The 19,561-nt window shown below is 42.5% G+C and overlaps 3 protein-coding genes across 5 annotated transcripts; all 3 read left to right on the plus strand.

Annotated features, from left to right (window-relative positions):
- The first annotated feature begins 3,916 nt into the window (after nt 1-3,916).
- Nucleotides 3,917-7,159, plus strand: LOC133222768 (arylamine N-acetyltransferase, pineal gland isozyme NAT-3). Of its 2 annotated transcripts, none has more exons than XM_061372803.1 (2): nt 3,917-4,064; nt 5,536-7,159. In XM_061372803.1, exon 2 carries the CDS (start codon nt 6,120-6,122, stop codon nt 6,990-6,992), a length of 873 nt encoding a protein of 290 aa, XP_061228787.1. In that variant the 5' UTR covers nt 3,917-4,064; nt 5,536-6,119; the 3' UTR covers nt 6,993-7,159. The 2 variants fall into 2 exon arrangements, with proteins under 2 accessions (XP_061228787.1, XP_061228786.1); XM_061372802.1 differs by having other exon boundaries at nt 6,116-7,159.
- A 2,517-nt stretch (nt 7,160-9,676) lies between these two features.
- On the plus strand, nt 9,677-15,049 carry LOC133222769 (arylamine N-acetyltransferase, liver isozyme-like). 2 transcript variants are annotated; one of them, XM_061372805.1, is made up of 2 exons: nt 9,677-10,130; nt 13,169-15,049. In XM_061372805.1, the coding sequence occupies exon 2, from the start codon at nt 13,174-13,176 to the stop codon at nt 14,059-14,061; it is 888 nt and encodes a 295-aa protein (XP_061228789.1). In that variant the 5' UTR covers nt 9,677-10,130; nt 13,169-13,173; the 3' UTR covers nt 14,062-15,049. The 2 variants fall into 2 exon arrangements, with proteins under 2 accessions (XP_061228789.1, XP_061228788.1); XM_061372804.1 differs by having other exon boundaries at nt 9,680-10,134.
- Nucleotides 15,050-15,085: 36 nt separating this feature from the next.
- LOC133222770 (arylamine N-acetyltransferase, pineal gland isozyme NAT-10) lies at nt 15,086-19,390 on the plus strand. Its single transcript, XM_061372806.1, has 2 exons — nt 15,086-15,947; nt 18,336-19,390. Exon 2 carries the CDS (start codon nt 18,341-18,343, stop codon nt 19,211-19,213), a length of 873 nt encoding a protein of 290 aa, XP_061228790.1. The 5' UTR covers nt 15,086-15,947; nt 18,336-18,340; the 3' UTR covers nt 19,214-19,390.
- The last annotated feature ends 171 nt before the right edge of the window (nt 19,391-19,561 follow it).

Below are 19,561 nucleotides of genomic sequence, written 5' to 3' on the forward strand. Positions count from 1 at the left end.
TTTCATGGAATTTAACTAACTGAATTATGACCATTTACATGTAAGAGATTTACACTGAAACCCTCAGGTCTGGAAAGCCGTACAGACCAATGTGTTCTCTCAGTCTTCATCAACCCTTGGTGTTGGCTTGTGTGAGAAACCTCATATTGGCAAGGTGAAAATAAGCAGAGGGGATTACTTTTGACACTCACCAGCCCTCAGAAAGATGCATCAGATATAGCCTAAAGACTAAAATTGAGATTTGGTGTGTTCTTCACCAAAAAAACAAAAAAGTGAAGCAATGCACAGCACAGCTACTCCCTTCTCATGGGCAAAAGTTGTTGCTGTAGTTGCAGGCTCCTCCTTTGGCTGGTGGAGTGGACTCCACCAAGTTGCACGTGATGGATGCCACAGATACAAATCCAGGAAGATATGTAGCCACAGATATTTGGTATCTAGAATTACATAAGGCAATTAATATAAAGCATGAAGGAGTTCTGCAGTTATGAATATGTTTATAGATCGTGAATATCTTTTACCAGTCCTGTGTTAGAACAGCCTACACAGCTACAGGCTGGGCAGAGAAGAGATTCAGAGCAGCCCTGCGGAGAAGGACTTGGGGGTGCTGGTCGATGAGAACATGAACATGAGCCAGCAGTGTGTGCTTGCAGCCCAGAAAGCCAACCCTATCCTGGGCTGCATCAAAAGGAGTGTGACCAGCAGGTCAAAGGAGTTGATCCTGCCCCTCTACTCTGCTCTCATGAGACCTCACCTGGAGTATTGTGTGCAGTTCTGGTGTCCTCAACATAAAAAGGACATGGAACTGTTGGAACAAGTCCAGAGGAGGGCCACGGGGATGATCAGGGGACTGGAGAACCTCCCATATGAAGATAGGCTGAGAAAGTTGGGGCTGTTCAGCCTGGAGAAGAGAAGGCTGCATGGAGACCTCATAGCAGCCTTCCAGTATCTGAAGGGGTCCTATAGGGATGCTGGGGATGGACTCTTCATTAGGGACTGTAGTGGTAGGACAAGGGGCAATGGGTTAAAACTTAAACAGGGGAAGTTTAGATTGGATATAAGGAGGAAATTCTTTCCTGTGAGGTTAGTGAGGCACTGGAATAGGTTGTCCAGGGAGGTTGTGAATGCTTCATCCCTGGCAGTGTTCAAGGCCAGGTTGGATGAGGCCTTGGGTAATATGGTTTAGAGCAAGGTGTCCCTGCCCATGGCAGGGGGATTGGAGCTTGATGATCTTGAGGTCCTTTCCAACCCTAACTATTCTATGATTCTATGATTCTATTAAATCCCTTTTAAATGAAAGGCTAAAATTAGTCAATTAGCTCAGGGTGTGCATGTTTCCTTTTCCAGCAACTCCTTGCTCAGCAGGATAGGGGAATCTGACCTTGTGTAAGAATTCAAGAATTTACACTAATTCTGTTTAAAACACTAGATTGTTTTATTACTTTAAGTCTTTCTCCTCTCTAGTTATGTACAATACCACACAGTTTGTATATTAAGCATCCAGCCAATATAATTATTAATATAACATGGTATAACATCATAACAATATGATATAATATAATACAAAATAATATGATAGGATAAGATATATACTATGCTATACCATGATATGCTATGAGATGCTATGCTACAATATAATGTAATGTAATGTAAGAATGATATAAGAATATAATAATATATAACATAATGTAATGTAACATAATTATATCCTTGGTTTGTTTTACAGACCATCACAGAGGTCATTATAGAGGGGACCCTATGCTTTTATTTCCTCAGGCAAATACTGCAGCATATAATAATCTATTAATACAGGGAGGGAGGGATATGTGACACAGCTTCTCAGGAAAGTTAGGATGAGAGAATAATTTAAGTAATAAATCAAATGCTGTCAGCAGTTTAAATTCATAAATACATAAAGGTGAGTGTGATTACATTGAGGGTCTTCTGGATAAAGTTCAGTGAGGTTCAGCTCCTGCCAAGGTTGGGAAACTGCAGTACAGCCTCTGGATGGACAGCCATAGCCTTTCTAAGGACATTCCCATTTCTGCCTTCACCCCACAGTCACGCTCCCCAAAACCCACCTGGTCCAAGCTGGACTTTGCCCTTTGCTGCTTCTGGGGACAGGCACGGGAGTGTCACGGCTGCATTACCCAGCAGTTGCGATTGCAGTTTATTGCCCACCAAGCCTGAGATAAGCCCCAGTGATCTGGCACAGACCTGAAATGCTGTCAGACCCCAGCAAGGCTCCTGGGTCAAGATCAGCCTTTTCTTACCTTTAGTGCTCACTGAGTGAACTTTTCCCTCTGATGGCCTTTGGCACACGTGGGTGGGGATGAGAGCTTGTGGATTTAATGGCTTAAGGAGCAAAATGTGCAGGAAGGGAAAAAAATGGAAAGTGAGGGAGGAATGTCATCACAGGATGGTGAGCTGGGATGACAATTTGAAAGACAGAGGAAGAAAATACTTAATATCAGAGTTATGTTTTAGGGAGAGGGGTTGAGAAAAGCTGAGTATTGAAGTATCAGGAGAAGCACGTTTTGGTTAGAAAACACTTTTGGTTTAATGAGGCCCCAAAATTAGCTAGAACAGATCTCCAACCGACATGTTTGTCCAAGGAAGAACAGCAAGTGTCCACTTCTGGCATCATCTGTGGTCCACTTCTGGCATCATCTGGGCAAGGAGCATGGCTGGGTCTGCTCTCACACCACACAGCCATGTGTCCATGGGCTTCTTTTCAGTATGGTTTCTTTTCAGTCCTGGTTCCCACCAGGACAGCAGGTTTGCCATCTTTTGGCTTCTCTTTCTCAAAATGAAGGGCTTTAGACTGTGGGAAGAGAAGGGATCATTCCATGTACAGGAATATCCATCCAGGAATATGAACTTTGTACTGAATTGTATTTGCCCACACTTGGGGGCAACTTGATGAGGCCAGGTAATCCATTGCCTTCAGCGCCTCTTGGCATGGGCATCGGTTCTCATTTGTGGGGTCAAGTAGCAGCCACTGATTTGATGATAAAGAGCTAGATTTTGATATGGGAGTGGAGCTGTGTAATAGGTTACCACAGACATCTCTGTTCAGTTCAATTTATTACCTCTGCTAATTACTCCAATAAATCAGTGTTTGAATAAAACTTGCATTATTACTGTGAAAAACTGGAACTACCATTAGAGAACTAACAGGAAAGAAACTACCTCTGTGTGTGAGAGAATTTGTAAGACTTAGCTTGACAAAATACAGGACAAATTGGTAGATAAAAAAGCCATATGAAGCACACCAAAAGGATGGAGCCCCCTATGTATTAGCAGTCCATAGTCATTACTTTGCCAATAGCATCCTAACCACCACGATATGCTCACGAGTTACCTGTGGGCAAAAAAACCAAAGAAGACACGCTGCTGTCTCCAGATATAATGAATTATATGTGAAATTCACCATAATAAAAAAATGCATGTAAATCATGGAGAGCAAATTAAGCAAAGGCAGCGCTGAAGTTCTTGTGCGTGCTGGTTGAAGCAAGGGGGCTGCACGTGCAAACTGCTGTGCTGAAATCTTGCTGGTTTTTAGAAACAGTGCAAACACCTTCTTCAATTGCACACGTGCAAGATTCCTTCCCCACGTTTTAAAACAAATAGCAACCTAATACCAGGGCAAAAAATACACATATATTACCTGAGTGCATCCCGCTAGCTACTGAAACAAAGAAATACAGTTTTCCTCACACCCTGAGCTAGCCCCTGCAGAAAGCATGAAACGAATGGTAATGAGAAGCAGCTTCTGCTGTAATAACAACCAGGTTTTGCATGTGTGGAGCCAGTGCTGTTGGTTTTGCTCGCTCTTTGCAGCTCTCATGCTCCACCCTTCTGCTTTTCTTCTTCTTCTTTTTTTTTTCCCCAGCTTTTGCAGCCCGACAGAGGTTGAAGGAAAAGACATTTCCCTGAAAAGGAGTTGGAGGAGAGTCCTCGAGCCCTGTCTCCACTAGGTAAAGGACAGCCTGCCACACCACTGTAGCTGAAAACCATATTCCCCAAGCCCCGGAAGTACCCTGGTGATTGAACTGATTCTCCAGGTAAGTCTGCTTTTTGAAACGCTGAATCTTGGTAGCTGAGTGCTCCCTAACCAGGAAGTTAAATCTGTTTGAAGACAAAGCACAGCAGAAAATGGTGTAACAGCAGAGTGGGGAATGCTCAGCTGCTCAGTGTAATAGATACGCGGCTTTATTTACTCAGTTATCAGCCTTAAGCAGACCGGGCATTTTTGCCATCTGACTTATTTCAGATACCACTGTTGAAAGGACCTTATAAACACCCACAAGAGATGGACAAACAGATAAAAACTCCACACCAACATTTTCCCTTTAAGGAAAAGTTGTTGTGTGTGTTTTGCCTCGTATGGCAAAGTGAAAGTGTGGAAGAAACAAAGGGAAAAACAACTCATTTGCTGGGGAAGCTGGTTTAAAGTTCACATGGCAAGAACTAGGTTTCTGCCAAGTTTTCAAAAATGAATAGAGTTGTGGGGATGTGGGGGAAAGCTTGGGAATGAGCCAAAAGCTGAACCAATACAATCCCCTAAATAATCTGATAGTGGATCATTTACGCCTTCCTGTTGGATGTCAGAGACATGGAGGTGGCCATAACACAATAGTTACAGATTTCTGTAATGCTTCTATCCAAAAGGTTAGAACTGTAGATGCATTGAATGGTCTGGTTTGGAAGGGACTTAAAAGCTCATCCCTTCCAACCCCCTGCCGTGGGCAAGGACACTTTTCACTAGACCAGGTTGCTCCAAGCCCTGTTCAACCTGGCCTTGAACACTGCCAGGGAAGAAAAAGCCACAGCTTCCCTGTACAATAAAGGACCCAAGTAGCCAACACAGGGCACCCTCTGCTTCTGCCAGGATTTTCACTGCTTTCTTTATATATTGAAAATATGTCCAAAATCACCACACAATTTGGTGTGTGTGATTTTTCATCAGATTAAGAATTTAATCCTGTTGGAACAGTTGGACTTTTTCTTATGATTTTACCTTAAGAGTCATATACAGGAACATGAGAACATTTTGGGACCTCTCAGGACAATAACCTGAACAACATCGCTCCATATTCAGAGACTTCAGACATTGAGCATTGCTTGGGGAGGAATACCAAAAGTACTTGGCAATATCCATTCCTTGTTTACTTACCATCAGGGGCTGGGAGGGTTCGAGCTGCTTTCCATCCCGTGTGCTCATGACACACAGACTCCCATTGAGCCCTTCTCTTGTGCTGGGAAGGGTGATGCCTGGTCCCTTACCCATGGGCAGCCACCCCTGCAGGGGAGACTATGAGTTGAAGGAGCAAATGGATCCCTCAAAAATGATGTTATAAAGTTTAAAGCTCAGACCTTGGTTTCCTGCTGCTGCTGGTGTAGGGTTGTGATTAGCAGAGCTAGGGAGCTAAGCTGTGCTGTGGAGAGACAGAACAGATCATCACAACAGATGAAGCAAAACACCTCTCTCTGTGCTGTTTCTGCCCTAAAAGTCACCCCAACACTCTGCTCCAGGCCACATCTGCTACTACCAGCATGGAGAGCAGGAGCAAGCAAGACCCGTTCATGCCAGACTGCCTAAATAATGAAGGCAATACCACTTCAGGACAGATTTATTTCAGATCTGGTTGCAGAGAAGGCTCTGGATTGCTCTGCAAGAGTGGGAGGGTTTGTTTTCTGCTTCTGCTTTGCTGAGTCAAACAGAGAGTAAGGCAGTTCAGATCTGGAGAGGCTCAGTTCCTGTCATTTCTAGTGTGGAAACAGTGCTGCTACTGTTTTTGTTCCTTCCTACAGAGATTTGTAGCTTTGCTGGGCAGGAACTGTACTGAAATGTGCTTAGCACAGCTGGAGCCTTTCATCACAGCTGTAAAAGAAACAATTAAAAAATAACATTTGTGCTCATCAGCAGTGTCCCATTGGCTTCCCTCACTGCTAATACTCACTCAGTTGCCTTTGATGGGGCCATTAGTCAAATCCCGCTCATCTTCTAAGCAGGTCACCCATAATAATGAGTGCCCCATTACAAGAGATGGGGAAGATCCTTCCATCACTTCTGACACAACCTATTTTTTTTTTTCCACCATTCTCTCATCAGAAGCATGGACATCAAGGAATATTTCACCAGGATTTCTTACCAGGGCTCTTATGATAAGCCAGACCTGGGTACCTTGACTGATATATTCCAGCATCATATCCGAGCGGTCCCTTTTGAAAACCTCAGCATCCACTGCGGGGAAAGCATTGAACTGGACCTGGAAGCAACTTACAACAAGATAGTGAGGAAAAACCGTGGAGGCTGGTGCATGGAAAACAACCACCTTTTATCTTGGGTCCTGAAAACCCTCGGCTACAATGTCACCCTCCTGGGATCAAAAGTTTATGTCCCAGAGTACAACGCATATGCAGATGAAATCGATCATCTGCTGCTAAAAGTGGTGCTTGATGACAAAACCTTCATTGTGGATGGTGGGTTTGGGATGGCTTACCAGATTTGGCAGCCAATGGAGCTGATTTCAGGGAGAGACCAGCCACAGACTCCGGGTGTCTTTCGCTTCCTGGAGGAGAGTGGGGTCTGGTACCTTGAGAAGGTGAAGAGGAAGCAGTGGGTTCCCAACCAAAGCACCTCCGCTTCCCATAACATAGAAAAGGAAGTTTGCCGTCGGGTTTATCTCTTCACCCTTCAGCCACGGGACATTGAAGAGTTCCAAGCCTGTAATGCCCACCTGCAGACAGCGCCTGACTCGCTGTTTGTGCAAAAGTCTATCTGCAGCCTGCAGACCATGAACGGCATCAGGGCTCTGGTGGGATGGAAATTCACTGAGATAAGGTACAATTATAAGGATGATATGGATCTGGTGGAAATCAGAATCCTCGCAGATGAAGAAATGGAGAAAACACTGAAAGATAAATTCAATATAACACTAGACAAGAAATTTGTACCCATCAATACAAGCAGGTTGTCTCTATTTTAACTCACTGTCTGAATTATAATTCAACTCAATGGCATTACATGCATTTCATTCCCCCCACCCTGTTTCTGAGAACCATTTAAAGGTTAAGCTTTCTCTTTCCATCTACACCAGTGTAAGGCAGAACATGCTAGCATGAATCTGGAAAATAAATTTATTTGTACAACTGCCCCTGCCTCTCTTTTTGGTTTGGGCACAAATAATTTCCTCCCAGCTCAATCAAATCACTCCCCTTCTGTTTGTGCTTATCTGCAAGCGGACTCTGCTCATCCCCCTATTCCTTTCATCTTGTAAAAGCTTTTCTAAATACATGCAGAGTAGCAGGGCAGAGCAATGGAGCTGTACTTCTCTTTTTTATTACTTTGTGCTGCCACCTGGGGAAACCATACCCACCTCTTTAAATGAATACCGTATTACTTGTGGAATTTAATAGCCGGGAAAACAAAGACATCCAGTGCCAAGTCTGCTATAGCTAAGCCATAAGCCAATCCTTCTTGCTCTTGCATTCACAACACCCTCTCATACACCAGTTGGACAGTCCCATGCCTCTGCCACATTGTGTGAATACTTACGGACAGGCTGTTTATGTCCTAAAACTGATGAGAACCATGAGCAGACAATTGTCTGGTGTCAGACTTCACACGACTCCTGTTCCCTCAGTGTCATAACTGAAAAGCAGTATTTCTTTGAACTGAAAGCCTCTCCCATGCGTTCTGTTTGCTATCACCCAGCAGCAGCCTGCAGGGAGTAGGTGCTCCTCTCATAAGACTCCACTCCCAGTGTTACTGCACATTAATTATCAACAATTTTTTCTGGATTATTTTTCCTGAATTATTTTCCTGAAACTCATCTGTTCTACTGGGGATGTGTTTGCAGTGATACCAATTATATTGTATGAGAAGAAATGATGCATCTTAACCAGATAACCAACAGCTAAGATTTTTAGTACGAGAAATCCCTCAAAAGTGATCAGTGATCACTTTGACCTTTGAGAAGATGCTTGAAGTTCCTTTTAGTGCAAATTGTGGAAGCATTACAAATATGCACTCATGATTAAGAAAATTATATAAGTAAATTACAATTAAATAAAAAAATAAGAATTATGAAGTAGAACTATTAAGTTGTTTTTTTCCCCCAAAATAAAGTAAAAAAATAAAGTAAAAAATGTCATTAATCACCGCAGTTGTCCTAATTATTTGTATGTGCTAATATTTTGAAGCTATGACTTTTAAAATACAGTAACTCACTGCTTCTTTTTACTTCTGATGCTATGTGTGAAGCTTTCTATAACCAGCAGTTTATAGTTAATAAAAGCTGCTGGTTGGTATTCTGCATATGCCTTGGGTGGCATGGTTTAGTGGGAGGTGTCCCTGTGCATGGCAGAGGGTTGGACCTAGATGATCCTAAAGACCTTTCCAACCTTAACTATTCTGTGATTCTGATTCCACGTCCAAAATCTATTTCATAGAGTCATGGTGAGCTCCTAAATCCCTGTCTTCCCAGAGTCAAACACATCCATGCGTGCTTGGCTTCATGTGGGCAATAGTCCCCTACAGCAAGTGAGACTCCCCCACCCTATAGGGAAACGAAATATTAGCTACTGACCCTGTAGTAGAGTGCAGAAAAAAAAGGGGCTTCTTGTAGTGTGGACCAGCAACTTGCAACAGATTTTTAGAGGAAAGCAGAATCTGGCTTGTTCGCAATCTATATCCTTCTTTGGCCCCCATATTAGTGGAAGAGCTAAAGGAGTTAAACTTGGTGGGTTTATTCTTTCATCAGCCTGGGGAAGAGCATCAGGACAGAAGTAAAACCCAGCAGGCTCTTACGGAGGTATGGGGCAGGAAGAAGCCTGTGCAGAACCAAAAATGTCCGTTGTTTGTGGGAACAGACATGGGAAACATCTAAAAAGGGCTGCACACTTTTTCCTCCCTATGTCTGGGTGTTTCTCATGCTTTGGTTTGTTTCATGGGCTCAGGGAAAGGGTATAGAATCACAGAATTGTTTAGGTTGGAAAAGACCTGTAAGATCAGAGTAGGGCGTTATGTCCATCGCCCCAGATACTCAGCATGTGAAGGGCAAACAACAACGGGAAAACCCACTTTTCTTTCAGCTGGCTTATCTGGAACCTCTGTGACAGCTCTGGTTGCTCTGGCTGTTGCCTGCTTCATGGTACAGCTCAATGCCTCTGGCCTTCCTGCTCAGCACACCCACAGAAGCAGATCTTATTGCTGAGTAATTGAATGAAGCTCTCTGTTGGACATAAAAAACAAGAGGCTTTTCATCTCAGAGTGCAGTGGTTTGCTTTTTCCCTATCACTAACTTTGGAGACAAACACTTAAAGGCATAGGAGGCCCAGAGAGCACAGGGTTCTCCAGGAGCAGCATCCTTGCTGCCAAAGGACAGGGCTTCTCTTTGAACCCAAAGGGACTCAGCTAAATGACTTGGCAAATCTGACCTTGTTGTTTGGGGGTCTGGTATCATTCACAAAGAATAGCTCCGTGCAGTGTGGTTAACCCAACAGTTGCCATCTCCCACCAGTAATCAGTAACATCTGGGCTTATATGACTATCTTCCTATCTAAGTCACTTCCTATAGGGCTTCAGGCCACACGAGTGTCAACAATGTAAAATCTGAGTCAAAACTGGCACTATTGTTTTGCTGCTTCAGCATGGGGTCAACCATTGAGGTGTCCCAGAGATTGACGCACCTGGTTGACCTGTGGGGTTGAGGATGGTGTTATAATTGCTTACAGAAGTTGCTGGATAGACCCATACTGTATTTCTCCTTTGCACTCCTGAAGGGCTTCAATTCTTAATCAGTAACATAGGAGGTTAAAATTTGCTCAATACTGTAAGCAATTTGGGGACTGGGTCATTTTTAGGCTCTGTGTACAGTGCCTAACACAATGAATTTCATGACAGGGCATATGCCAAAACAAATAAATCAATTAAACCATCAGAATATAAACTATTAGGAAAGAAGAAACCCTTCCTCCTCTTTTCCTGCTCTCCTAGAGCATAGGGCTGTCCTTGCAGGCAATAAAGGCAGCCTGGACCTTTAAAAGCAGCAGTTCCAGGAACAGCTCTTCCTGGGAACTTTGGAGCAAACCAGGGCAGCAAGGCTGAGCTCACTGGCAAAGAGGTAAGTGCTCGGGTGTCTGATCTTTAACTTTATCCTCCAGCTGCAGGTCAGCCTGTTTGGAAAAGCCCACCCCTGTGGGTCTGCATACCATGTGCTTGCACTGGAGGCATATTAGCAAAGTATAAATTACAGCAACTCTAGGGCTGACACGCGTGCGTTGCATTGCAAGGGCGTTGTCCAAGTGCAAAGGTCAATTTCTGCAGACTTAAACTAACCCCTTTATGCTGAGCCACAGTGTATGGAAAACCCAGCCGCGGACTCACGGAGTAGCTAAAATCAAATGAATGGTATAGGCATGTGCAAGAGGATCCAACCTTCGAAGGCTCTCAGGAATTTTAGCAGGGAACTGTTCCTGATATTCAGCCTGATTCTGAAAGGAAACAGCAGTCCCCAGCTCTGCCTGCAGACAGGCAGAACCCACGCCTGAATGTCACTACCCACCAACCTGCATGAATGCTGAATGAAGCCTGGCTGTTGCAGGAGCAAAAGCAAACAAGGCTGAGATCCAGACTGAGGCTTAAGATACTTGGTAACTTGGTTTTGGAATACAAACTGTCCTGAGTGAGGGCTTGCTTGCTGATGCAGCCCCATCACTACCGAGATAGGAATGATTGCGCAGAGAGCAAAAGCTGCCTGTGGCAAGGAAAGGGGGTAAAGAGATTTATGTGAATGCTCCCCAACACCAATGGTTTTCTACTGCAGGTTTATTATACTTCAGCCTCTCTTAGTATTCATTGAAATCAGAGCCCATTTTGTCAGCCACCACGAGGCTGTCTCTGCTATACAGGCTTTAAATAGATGAGGCCAGATAAGGGGCAGATGGGGAAACTGAGGCATGGGCTGAGCATTTCCCAAAGTGTGTTTTCCCAAAACCTCATTGCCAGTGCCCTGTGGAAGCTCTTGATGGGGAGGTTGTGATGGCTGGAAGTGGGGAGCTAGTTATTCACTGCTGGGGCGACGGGGACACCCAGTCCTAGGAGACAGGTTGCAGGGAGGGCATCAGGTCTTCTGCTGCTGGCCCAGAGCAGGGACAGCATATCAGACCCACCAGGCTAATGGACTCACTTCAGCCCCTCCTGGTCAGAAGTTCAGCTTGACACTATCTCAGGGAACAGATGTTTCTATCTGGCTACACAAAATGGCTAGAAGTGGGAACAGAAAAGAAAATGGGGACCACATGATAAGCTTGCTACTGTACATGTGTGCTGTCTGTTGGGGAGGGAATGGCTTTGTACACCCAGTGTTTCCAAGGAGATCCTGCCAGAGATGAGTGCCCTTGTTGTAAAAAAAGTATGGAAAAAACCCATAAACCGCAATATCAAAGACACATTGCTGTTTTTCTGTGTAAGCTCTTGGTGTTCTTTTGAAGAGATGATGTTTATTTCTTATTCTTTTACCAGGATTGTCTTCTATTCTGTTACATTTTCCCATGATTTTGCATCAGCCAGTCTGAGTTCTGTTGAGGGTTGAGGGTATTTCCACCTGTGTGTTGAGATAGGATTTTTAAGAGCTCCTGGAACTTGCTTGAGTGCTGGCATGGACATCAGGTCAAACTGCTGGTCACTCCTAGGGAGTTGGACCAAAGTTGAGGACAGTTGCTGGAAATCTCCCATCTTATCTACATCAAATGATTTTTGGAAAATCCTCCCAGGGAGCATATAACAAATTTCAAGGAGCAAGAAACCATAGAATCATAGAATGGTTTGGGTTGGAAGGCACCTTAAGATCATTTAGTTCCACACCCCCCCTGCCATGGGCAGGGACACCTCACACTAAACCATGTCACCCAAGGCTCTGTCCAACCTGGCCTTGAACACTGCCAGGGATGGAGCATTCACAGCTTCCCTGGACAACCCATTCTAGTGCCTCACCACCCTAACAGGAAAGAACGTATTTCTTATGATAACCTAAATCTCCCGTTTAAGTTTAAACCCATTACCCCTTGTCCTGTCACTACAGTCCCTAACGAAGAGTCCCTCCCCAGCACCCTTGTAGGAAGCCTGCTATGAGGTCTCAGACTTTCTGGAAATACAGTCCTTAGCAAATTGTGAATGATTCTGGAAAACAAATATCCTTGCATGTAAAAGAAGTAATATTAAATCTAAATTAAAGTCAAAAGCAATCCTTGAAGATACCAAGTGAGTCAGATCATTAGAAGTGTTACAGGGAACCTTTTGCATCTTGGCCATCAAGCCTGTATGTAGTCAATGGCAATCTCTTATGGCTAATGGAAGAAAAGGGGTTCAGAGACATGAAGACATAAAATATATCTAATAAATTGAACTGAAACTAAGGGTTTTGGTTTGTAAAACATGGTAAAAGAAACAAAAAGCTGATGAATATACCTTGAATGTATTCTTAGCAATTATCAATTCATCTGACCCCTAGGTTAGGAAAATTAACAATTCCTTCCTTTCAACAGCCAGGGTCAAAGCTCTGTCTGAACTCCACAGGGTAACTAAAGAGATTAAGAAAACAACAATCTATTTCACACAGAAGCCTGTCTAAAATGGTGACATGCTGAGATGTTAATCCCAGCTAGCTGAAGCCATAAACGTAAAACTTCCCAACTAAATTACCTGTGGGATAAACAAAGAATTGCTTACCTATTACAGTAAAAGAAACAGCAAGAAATTGCTGTGACTTTCATGCTGTTATGGTCCAGCAGCTTTTCTTCAAAGCTGTTTTTTTGTCCTTTTTATAATTTTTTTGTCATGTGGGAGCCCCATCCAGGGCCAGAGATTCTATTGTGCCATGTGCCATGTCTTCCCATAGGAAAGACATCCACCTGTGTGGAAGACAACATCTGAGAGAGAGAAAGCATTATTGTCACCTGCTCCTACCCTCATCTCTTTTTTAATACAGATGACACAGGCAGATCCAGCCTGCTTTCATCTATCAAGGGCACAGGTTTCTTTCAAATCCTCAATGAAACAGCCTAGACTGCATTTGTAGACTGGTTAACCTATGCTACGGTAATAGGAGTGAGCCCCTTGACAGCCACACAACAGTAACTGGCTATTTTTCTACTCACACAGGCAAAATGAACATTCAAGAGTATTTTGCAAGGATTTCTTACAATGAGTCCCATAAGGATGCAGACTTGCAAACCTTAACAGCCATTTTCCAGCATCACATCCGGGCAATTCCTTTCGAAAACCTCAGCATGCATTGTGGGGAGAGCATCGAACTGGATTTACAAGCTATTTACAATAAGATTGTGAGAAAGAAACGTGGTGGATGGTGCCTGGAAACCAATTACCTTTTATTTTGGGCCTTGGAAGAGCTAGGGTTTGATGTCTGTATTCTCGGAGGAAATAGCTACGAACCAGCAGAGAGAGCATATGGTGCTGTGATAAATCATATCCTACTGAAGGTGGTGATCAAGGGAAATTCCTACATAGTAGATGCTGGTTTTGGTGGTGCCTACCAGTCGTGGCAGCCCTTGATACTGATTTCTGGGAAAGATCAGCCCCAGACCCCTGGCATCTTCCGCTTCATGGAAGACAATGGCACCTGGTACTTTGAGAAAGTCAAAAGGAAGCATTATATTCCTGAGCAAAGTGAGCCTGCCACTGGTACTCCAGAACCAGGAAATATCAGAAAAATTTATACATTCACACTTCAGCCACAACATATAAATGACTTTCAGGAGCTAAACACAAACCTACAAGTGTCTCTAGATAACATACTTAGGAAGAAGTCAATCTGCAGTCTCCAGACCCCTGAAGGGGTTTATTCCTTAGTTGGATGGACCTTCACTGAGATGAAGTATAACTACATGGAGGAAATGGACCTGATACAGATCACAACTCATACAGATGAAGAGGTTGAGAAGATACTGAAAGACAAATTCGGTATAGTGCTGGAGAACAAACTCACACCAGTAAATGTTCGTGGCTTGCCACCTAATTTAGTCGATACAATTTAATCCTAATGCTGTTCTAGATGGGTCTTTATATAGCTAATAGAAAAAGTTCCAAATTAACATTAATGGCATTTAATCTGATTCTAAAGTTGAGCTAATCAGGTGGACACAAAGCTTGGTAAATTCAAGTATATTGCTAATTAACTACATACACAAATTGCATGTTTTTTCTTAAACTACTCCTTTAGAAACTGACATACCTTACTACCTCTAATTTGCCCATATGGAAATAGACTTTTGATTCCGTAACTTTTTGTTCCACCTCTCTGGATTTGCTTTTATTTCAGACATATTTTGTGGCAAAGAAAACCGAAATGATACAGAAGGAGCAGCTGTGTTACCATTTTACACAAAAGACCTCTAATCTTTTTTTGGCATTATTTCCAATCTTCTTCTCAGCAGAGTTTTAAGAATTGTTCACTTCCTTTAACAGGCTGAAATGAAAGTTGAGCTGAATTTGGCTTTCAGAGACTTCATAAAAAAAAAAAAAAGAAAACGAAAAAGAAGGGTTAAGACCTTCTCAAAACAAGCCACTATTAGATGCTGATTAGCTTATGATGAAATAAGCTTAAAGACTTGAGTCCTATTCCCTTACCAGAAATTGACTTAAAGTGAGCTATTTATGCAAGAGCACTTAAAAAATCCCAAAAGCTCTCTAATTTTTCTGATTCTGATTTTTCTGTGTCTCTGGAACGAAATCAATAGAAGATGAGATGATTGAACAGTTCTCAAAAACCAGGCTTTTGGCAGCCAAAATGGAAACAATCAAAGTTAGATGAATGTTTGTAAACTATAATCTAAACTTCTGGGGCCTAACCTTCCTGTGATGTCAAGCAGAGATGACAGCACTACAGATAAAACTCTTCATATTTATTCTAAATATCATTCTGCACAAAAGCTACCTGAATTAAATAATACTGCAGATGAAAAAGAAAACAATGGGAAGTCAGAACATGCCACTGGTGTGGTTTCACAGTGTGTTATACGGAACACAAAACGATGCTTATGGCAGGTACCGTGTAGAATGTATTATTGAAGAGGGCGACAGGAAAGCATCAGTCCTTGGCCAAGAAAAAGAGACTGATGCTTGTATTAGTCAACCACACAGACTCATGGGGTACCTGATGTGCCTAAAACTCTCGTGCTTTCCCAGATACAGTCTGATGCGCTCTCTGACTTTGCAAAAGGGACCTCTGACTTCCAACCTCCATGAAGAGCAGACATGCTTGACACGGAGAGAATTAAATAAACAGCTCTGCAGTACTTTGAAGATGCAGAAGACCAAGTTTCAGAGAGGAAAGGCATTACTTTGTGCAGATTAGTATTTGTCATGGGATTTGTTATGCGTGGCACCTCCAAAATAACTCCCTGCTGCAGTTGAAGCTTTGAGCAGATAGCAAAAATTCCTTTGTGGGCAAAGAAGGGTCATTTTGTGCATCCGTGGAGCATGGGAACATGCAGCCTGCAACACCATGGCAGTGTCCTCGCAAGGAAGCAGATGACTGTCCTCCATCACAATGTGCTGGCTTCTGAAACAACAGTAATTTAATTTAAAAAGTTACAGAGCCATTTGCAACTGTCTATTGCAGTTAGTTTAGATGGAAAACAAGTTCATTCTGGTCTTGACTGGGGGAAACATAAACGTCTATTAATAGGAAAGAAACAAAGTTTAATTTGCTCATGGATCAGTGAAGTACAAAAATGTGCCTCCATGTTGCATGGACTCTGCCCTTTCTCAGCATTTATGATTCAGGAATAAGGGCCAGCAGAGATTAGAAGAAGGCAACTCTCTCAATTTGTACCCACTCCTGGCCTTACTGACTGCTGCTTCAGCAATAAACAACACAGAAGCTGAAGAACTTGATAAATAAATAAGGCTATCTTAAGAGGTAAGTTTATTTTCTTAAAGAAACCTCCAACGAAAAGAAAACCTAGTTTTTTTTATGATAGTAAAGGTTGTGGGCAATAAGATAAGTAATATACTCTTTAGGAAAAACACATGGAAATGTGTGGATATACAGTGAAAATATTATCTGCTAAGCATGGGCTATTAAAGAGGGTAAATCAGTGATAATACAGTTCAATTCTTTCATTTCTCGCTCTTCAGGAGGAGATTCATTTGACTGAGATTCTTTTGTTTAGATACAATAGCAGATACAAACTTAGAACTAGAACCTTTTGTTGGAAGTCATTATTTTAGATTTCTAACTTTTAAAATATTGCAAATGCAAAGGAAGCAAAAGAGCAATCTAAGAGTAGATACTGCTTTATTTGGAATAAAACCACAGTCCTCTAAAACCAACTTAAAAAATTTACAGACTGGTTGCTGTACCCCAGAAAATCCATGTGCTGATGTATTAGGATAAAGGTAGACAGATAATGTATTTTAACAGTGGAATTGCTGATAGTGTGCATAGTATTGGTAAGGTATATTTTTATAAGAGTACCTTCATTTGCACATTTAGAAATAGTTCTTTAAAGTTCTTCTGCTGAGGTTTTTCTCTGCATAAATCACAGCCACATTTGTGGGATTACCTTTTCAGTATCTAGTTTTTCATCTGCTCAAAATTCAAGAGAATAGGAGCTTTTATTTCCTACAGTCAAGATCTAATGCTGATCAATCATCTTATGGAACCACAGAGAGAGATTATAAATAAGATAGACTTGAAAACCAGCCTTATGTTGGTGTGATTTATTTAGCATTCACAATTTGAGCAGGCAGAATTGGATAGACTTGGATTCTGCAAATCAAAAGAAAAAAGTGCCATGAGTCTGACATTATACTTAACAAATATTACATTGAGCATATCCTCCAACAATACTCTTAAGTTTCACTGGAAGCTAAATTCCTCTCTGTAGAAAGGTTTTTGATGGGGCTTTCTATCACCTTTGTACAGCTGCTTCTATACCGTGCATATGCACATCATGAATTTGACCCTGAAAACCATCTTGAGAAATTCAAGCTTGCAGTAAACATTCAGCAGCTTGCTACTGAATTTATCTGAATACAAGTCTTCCTCAGTTGCTAATATTAAGTGTCTAAATCACAGCTTACTTTATGCACAGAGGATTTCCAAGTAGCTTTGCGGGTTGTCCAGAAGTTAAGTACTTGTAGTAACTCTAGACTGTTGAACCACTTAGTGCCATCTTTCTGAAGGTTCAAGCCTTCAAAACTTTTTGTGCCCAGCTCCATATCCAAGCAGACAATCTACAGTGTGTTGTACAAACAGCATCAGATACCTACAATGGATCCAGCTCATAACTGTGGCCAGCAGTGAAGGGCCATTGCAAAAGCCAGATGACTATATGTGACTTGCTAGGGTATTAGAAAGCAAAAAGTACTTTCTCATGCAGCGATCTTGCTCATGAGGAGTCCTATCAAGACAGTGCATTGCTGGAGACAGGACAGACAGGGATGCACTGGATGAGCCTCCGGCAATTCTCACTTACACCTGAAAACGAAGGAGTTTTGAGAAAGCCAGGGCTAGAGAGATTTAAAGCAGCTCCTGTTCATTTTCAGGACACCCTGTGAGATGCAGGGCACAGTGGAGAATAGAGATGTGCTCTTTGCCTTTTAAGGTCACTCACCTCCTTTCAGATTAATTATTCCAACACCAAAATGAGTTTGTGCAACACTCAGAGCAGACAAGAGGGTTGGTGGTCTGTGGCTTTTGTGAAGGTCAGAGATTTTTTTCAGTTATAATTATCTGAATAAAACTCGACACTTTACAGGGAGTATCATTCTCGCTTTTTGTAATTGGAGAAAGAGTGACATGTACTGATGAGCAATTCATTTACCATCAGTGAATAAGTGGCAGACTCATGAAAAGAACATGTGAATCCTGGCTCAAATTATCCTCCCTCCAACTGGCAGATAACACTGCTTCCCCCATTGACACTCCTTTCACTGAACAGTGGATTTAGACTGATTTTCATGAACCCTCCTGAACACTCCCTAGTGTGATCTTACATTTCTTCTCAACCCCTCTGTTACAATGCAAATGCAGCAAATCCCCATTTTGTAGCATATCAAGCTGAAACTGCATCAGCTCCTTGCCATAGGAATGACTGGAAGACAAACAGCAAACCCTCATATGTGCTGCTTTTCTTGCTGGGGGAACCGTTCGATATGAATACTTGTTACCCTTAAAAACTGCTCCACTGAGGTTCAGTACATTAAAGCATCTTTGCTGGCAGCAGCTTGGGCAGTTTTTCACAGCATCATACATCACTGATGCAAAGAAACAAAACCAAAAAACCAATTCCTTCTTTTACAGGTGACATGAACCTTGAAGAGTATTTTGCAAGAACTGGCTATAAAGGTTCACTTGAAAAACAAGATTTGGAAACCTTAACCGATATATTCCAGCATCACATACGTGCTGTTCCCTTTGAAAACCTCAGCATCCATTGTGGGGAGAAAATTACTTTGGAGCTGGAGCATGTGTATAACAAAATTGTGCGGAGGAAGCGGGGTGGTTGGTGCATGGAAAACAACCAGCTATTGGGCTGGGTCCTGAAACATCTGGGGTACGACACCAGCTTTCTGGGAGCATATGTGTTCAATCCACACCAAAACGCGTATGCCACCCTCATGACCCATCTCCTTGTAAAAGTAGTGATTGATGGCAAAGCCTATATTGTTGATGGAGGCTTTGGTGTATCCTATCAGATGTGGCAGCCGATGGAGCTGGTGTCGGGAAAAGACCAGCCCCAGGCTCCCGGCGTCTTTCGCTTCACAGAGAAAAATGCCATCTGGTACCTCGAGAAAATGAGACGGAAACAATATATCCCAAATCAAAACTTCTCTAACTCCGATCTTCTGGAGAAAAAAGACTGTCGGAAAGTTTACATGTTCAGCCTCGAGCCACGGACAGTGGAAGATTTCCGTTTCCAGTGCACGTACCTTCAGACCTCTCCAGACTCCCTCTTTATGAAGAAGTCCATCTGCACCCTCCAGACCACTGATGGCTTTCGAGCACTAATTGGGTGGACGCTCACTGAGACCACATACAACTACAAGGAAAATATGGATCTGGTGGAATTTGTAACTCTTGAAGGTGAAGAAGTGGAAAAAACCCTCAAAGAGAAATTCAACATAACCCTCGACAGGAAACTTGTCCCAGTTAATGTCAAAGGATTTTACACAATCTAGGTGACCAGGAAAACCTACACTAGTGCTATGTATATACAATACCTCCCACTGTCTGCACGATCACTACTGAAAATCATGGGATTCTTTGCAGGCAATTGAAGGAAAAATACATTAATATGAGATTAAAGTGAATTTTGCTCTGGGAAATATCAGTCAGGTAGATAAAAAAAAAAACTTAGGTAGATAGAATTATCTGTTGTGAGATGACTGCATTCAATTTTAGGCACAAATGTAGGATCTCATTTGAATTTGCTTATAAACTTGAGTGAGAAATATGTCTGGGGAATTTTGGAGTGCCTATAGCACATAAATAGGACTATGGATTATTAATTGTGATATGCTGCCAAC

The sequence above is a fragment of the Neopsephotus bourkii genome, unplaced genomic scaffold (genome assembly GCF_033783945.1).
Source record: "Neopsephotus bourkii isolate Nb327-2 ecotype Australia unplaced genomic scaffold, CSIRO-AGI_Nbou_v1 NB_1616, whole genome shotgun sequence".
Taxonomy (NCBI): Eukaryota; Metazoa; Chordata; class Aves; order Psittaciformes; family Psittacidae; genus Neopsephotus; species Neopsephotus bourkii.

What these genes read in the sequence shown, in the direction of transcription:
- LOC133222768 (XM_061372803.1), top strand. Translation starts at nt 6,120, where the DNA reads ATGGACATCAAGGAATATTTCACCAGGATTTCTTACCAGGGCTCTTAT.
- LOC133222769 (XM_061372805.1), top strand. Translation starts at nt 13,174, where the DNA reads ATGAACATTCAAGAGTATTTTGCAAGGATTTCTTACAATGAGTCCCAT.
- LOC133222770 (XM_061372806.1), top strand. Translation starts at nt 18,341, where the DNA reads ATGAACCTTGAAGAGTATTTTGCAAGAACTGGCTATAAAGGTTCACTT.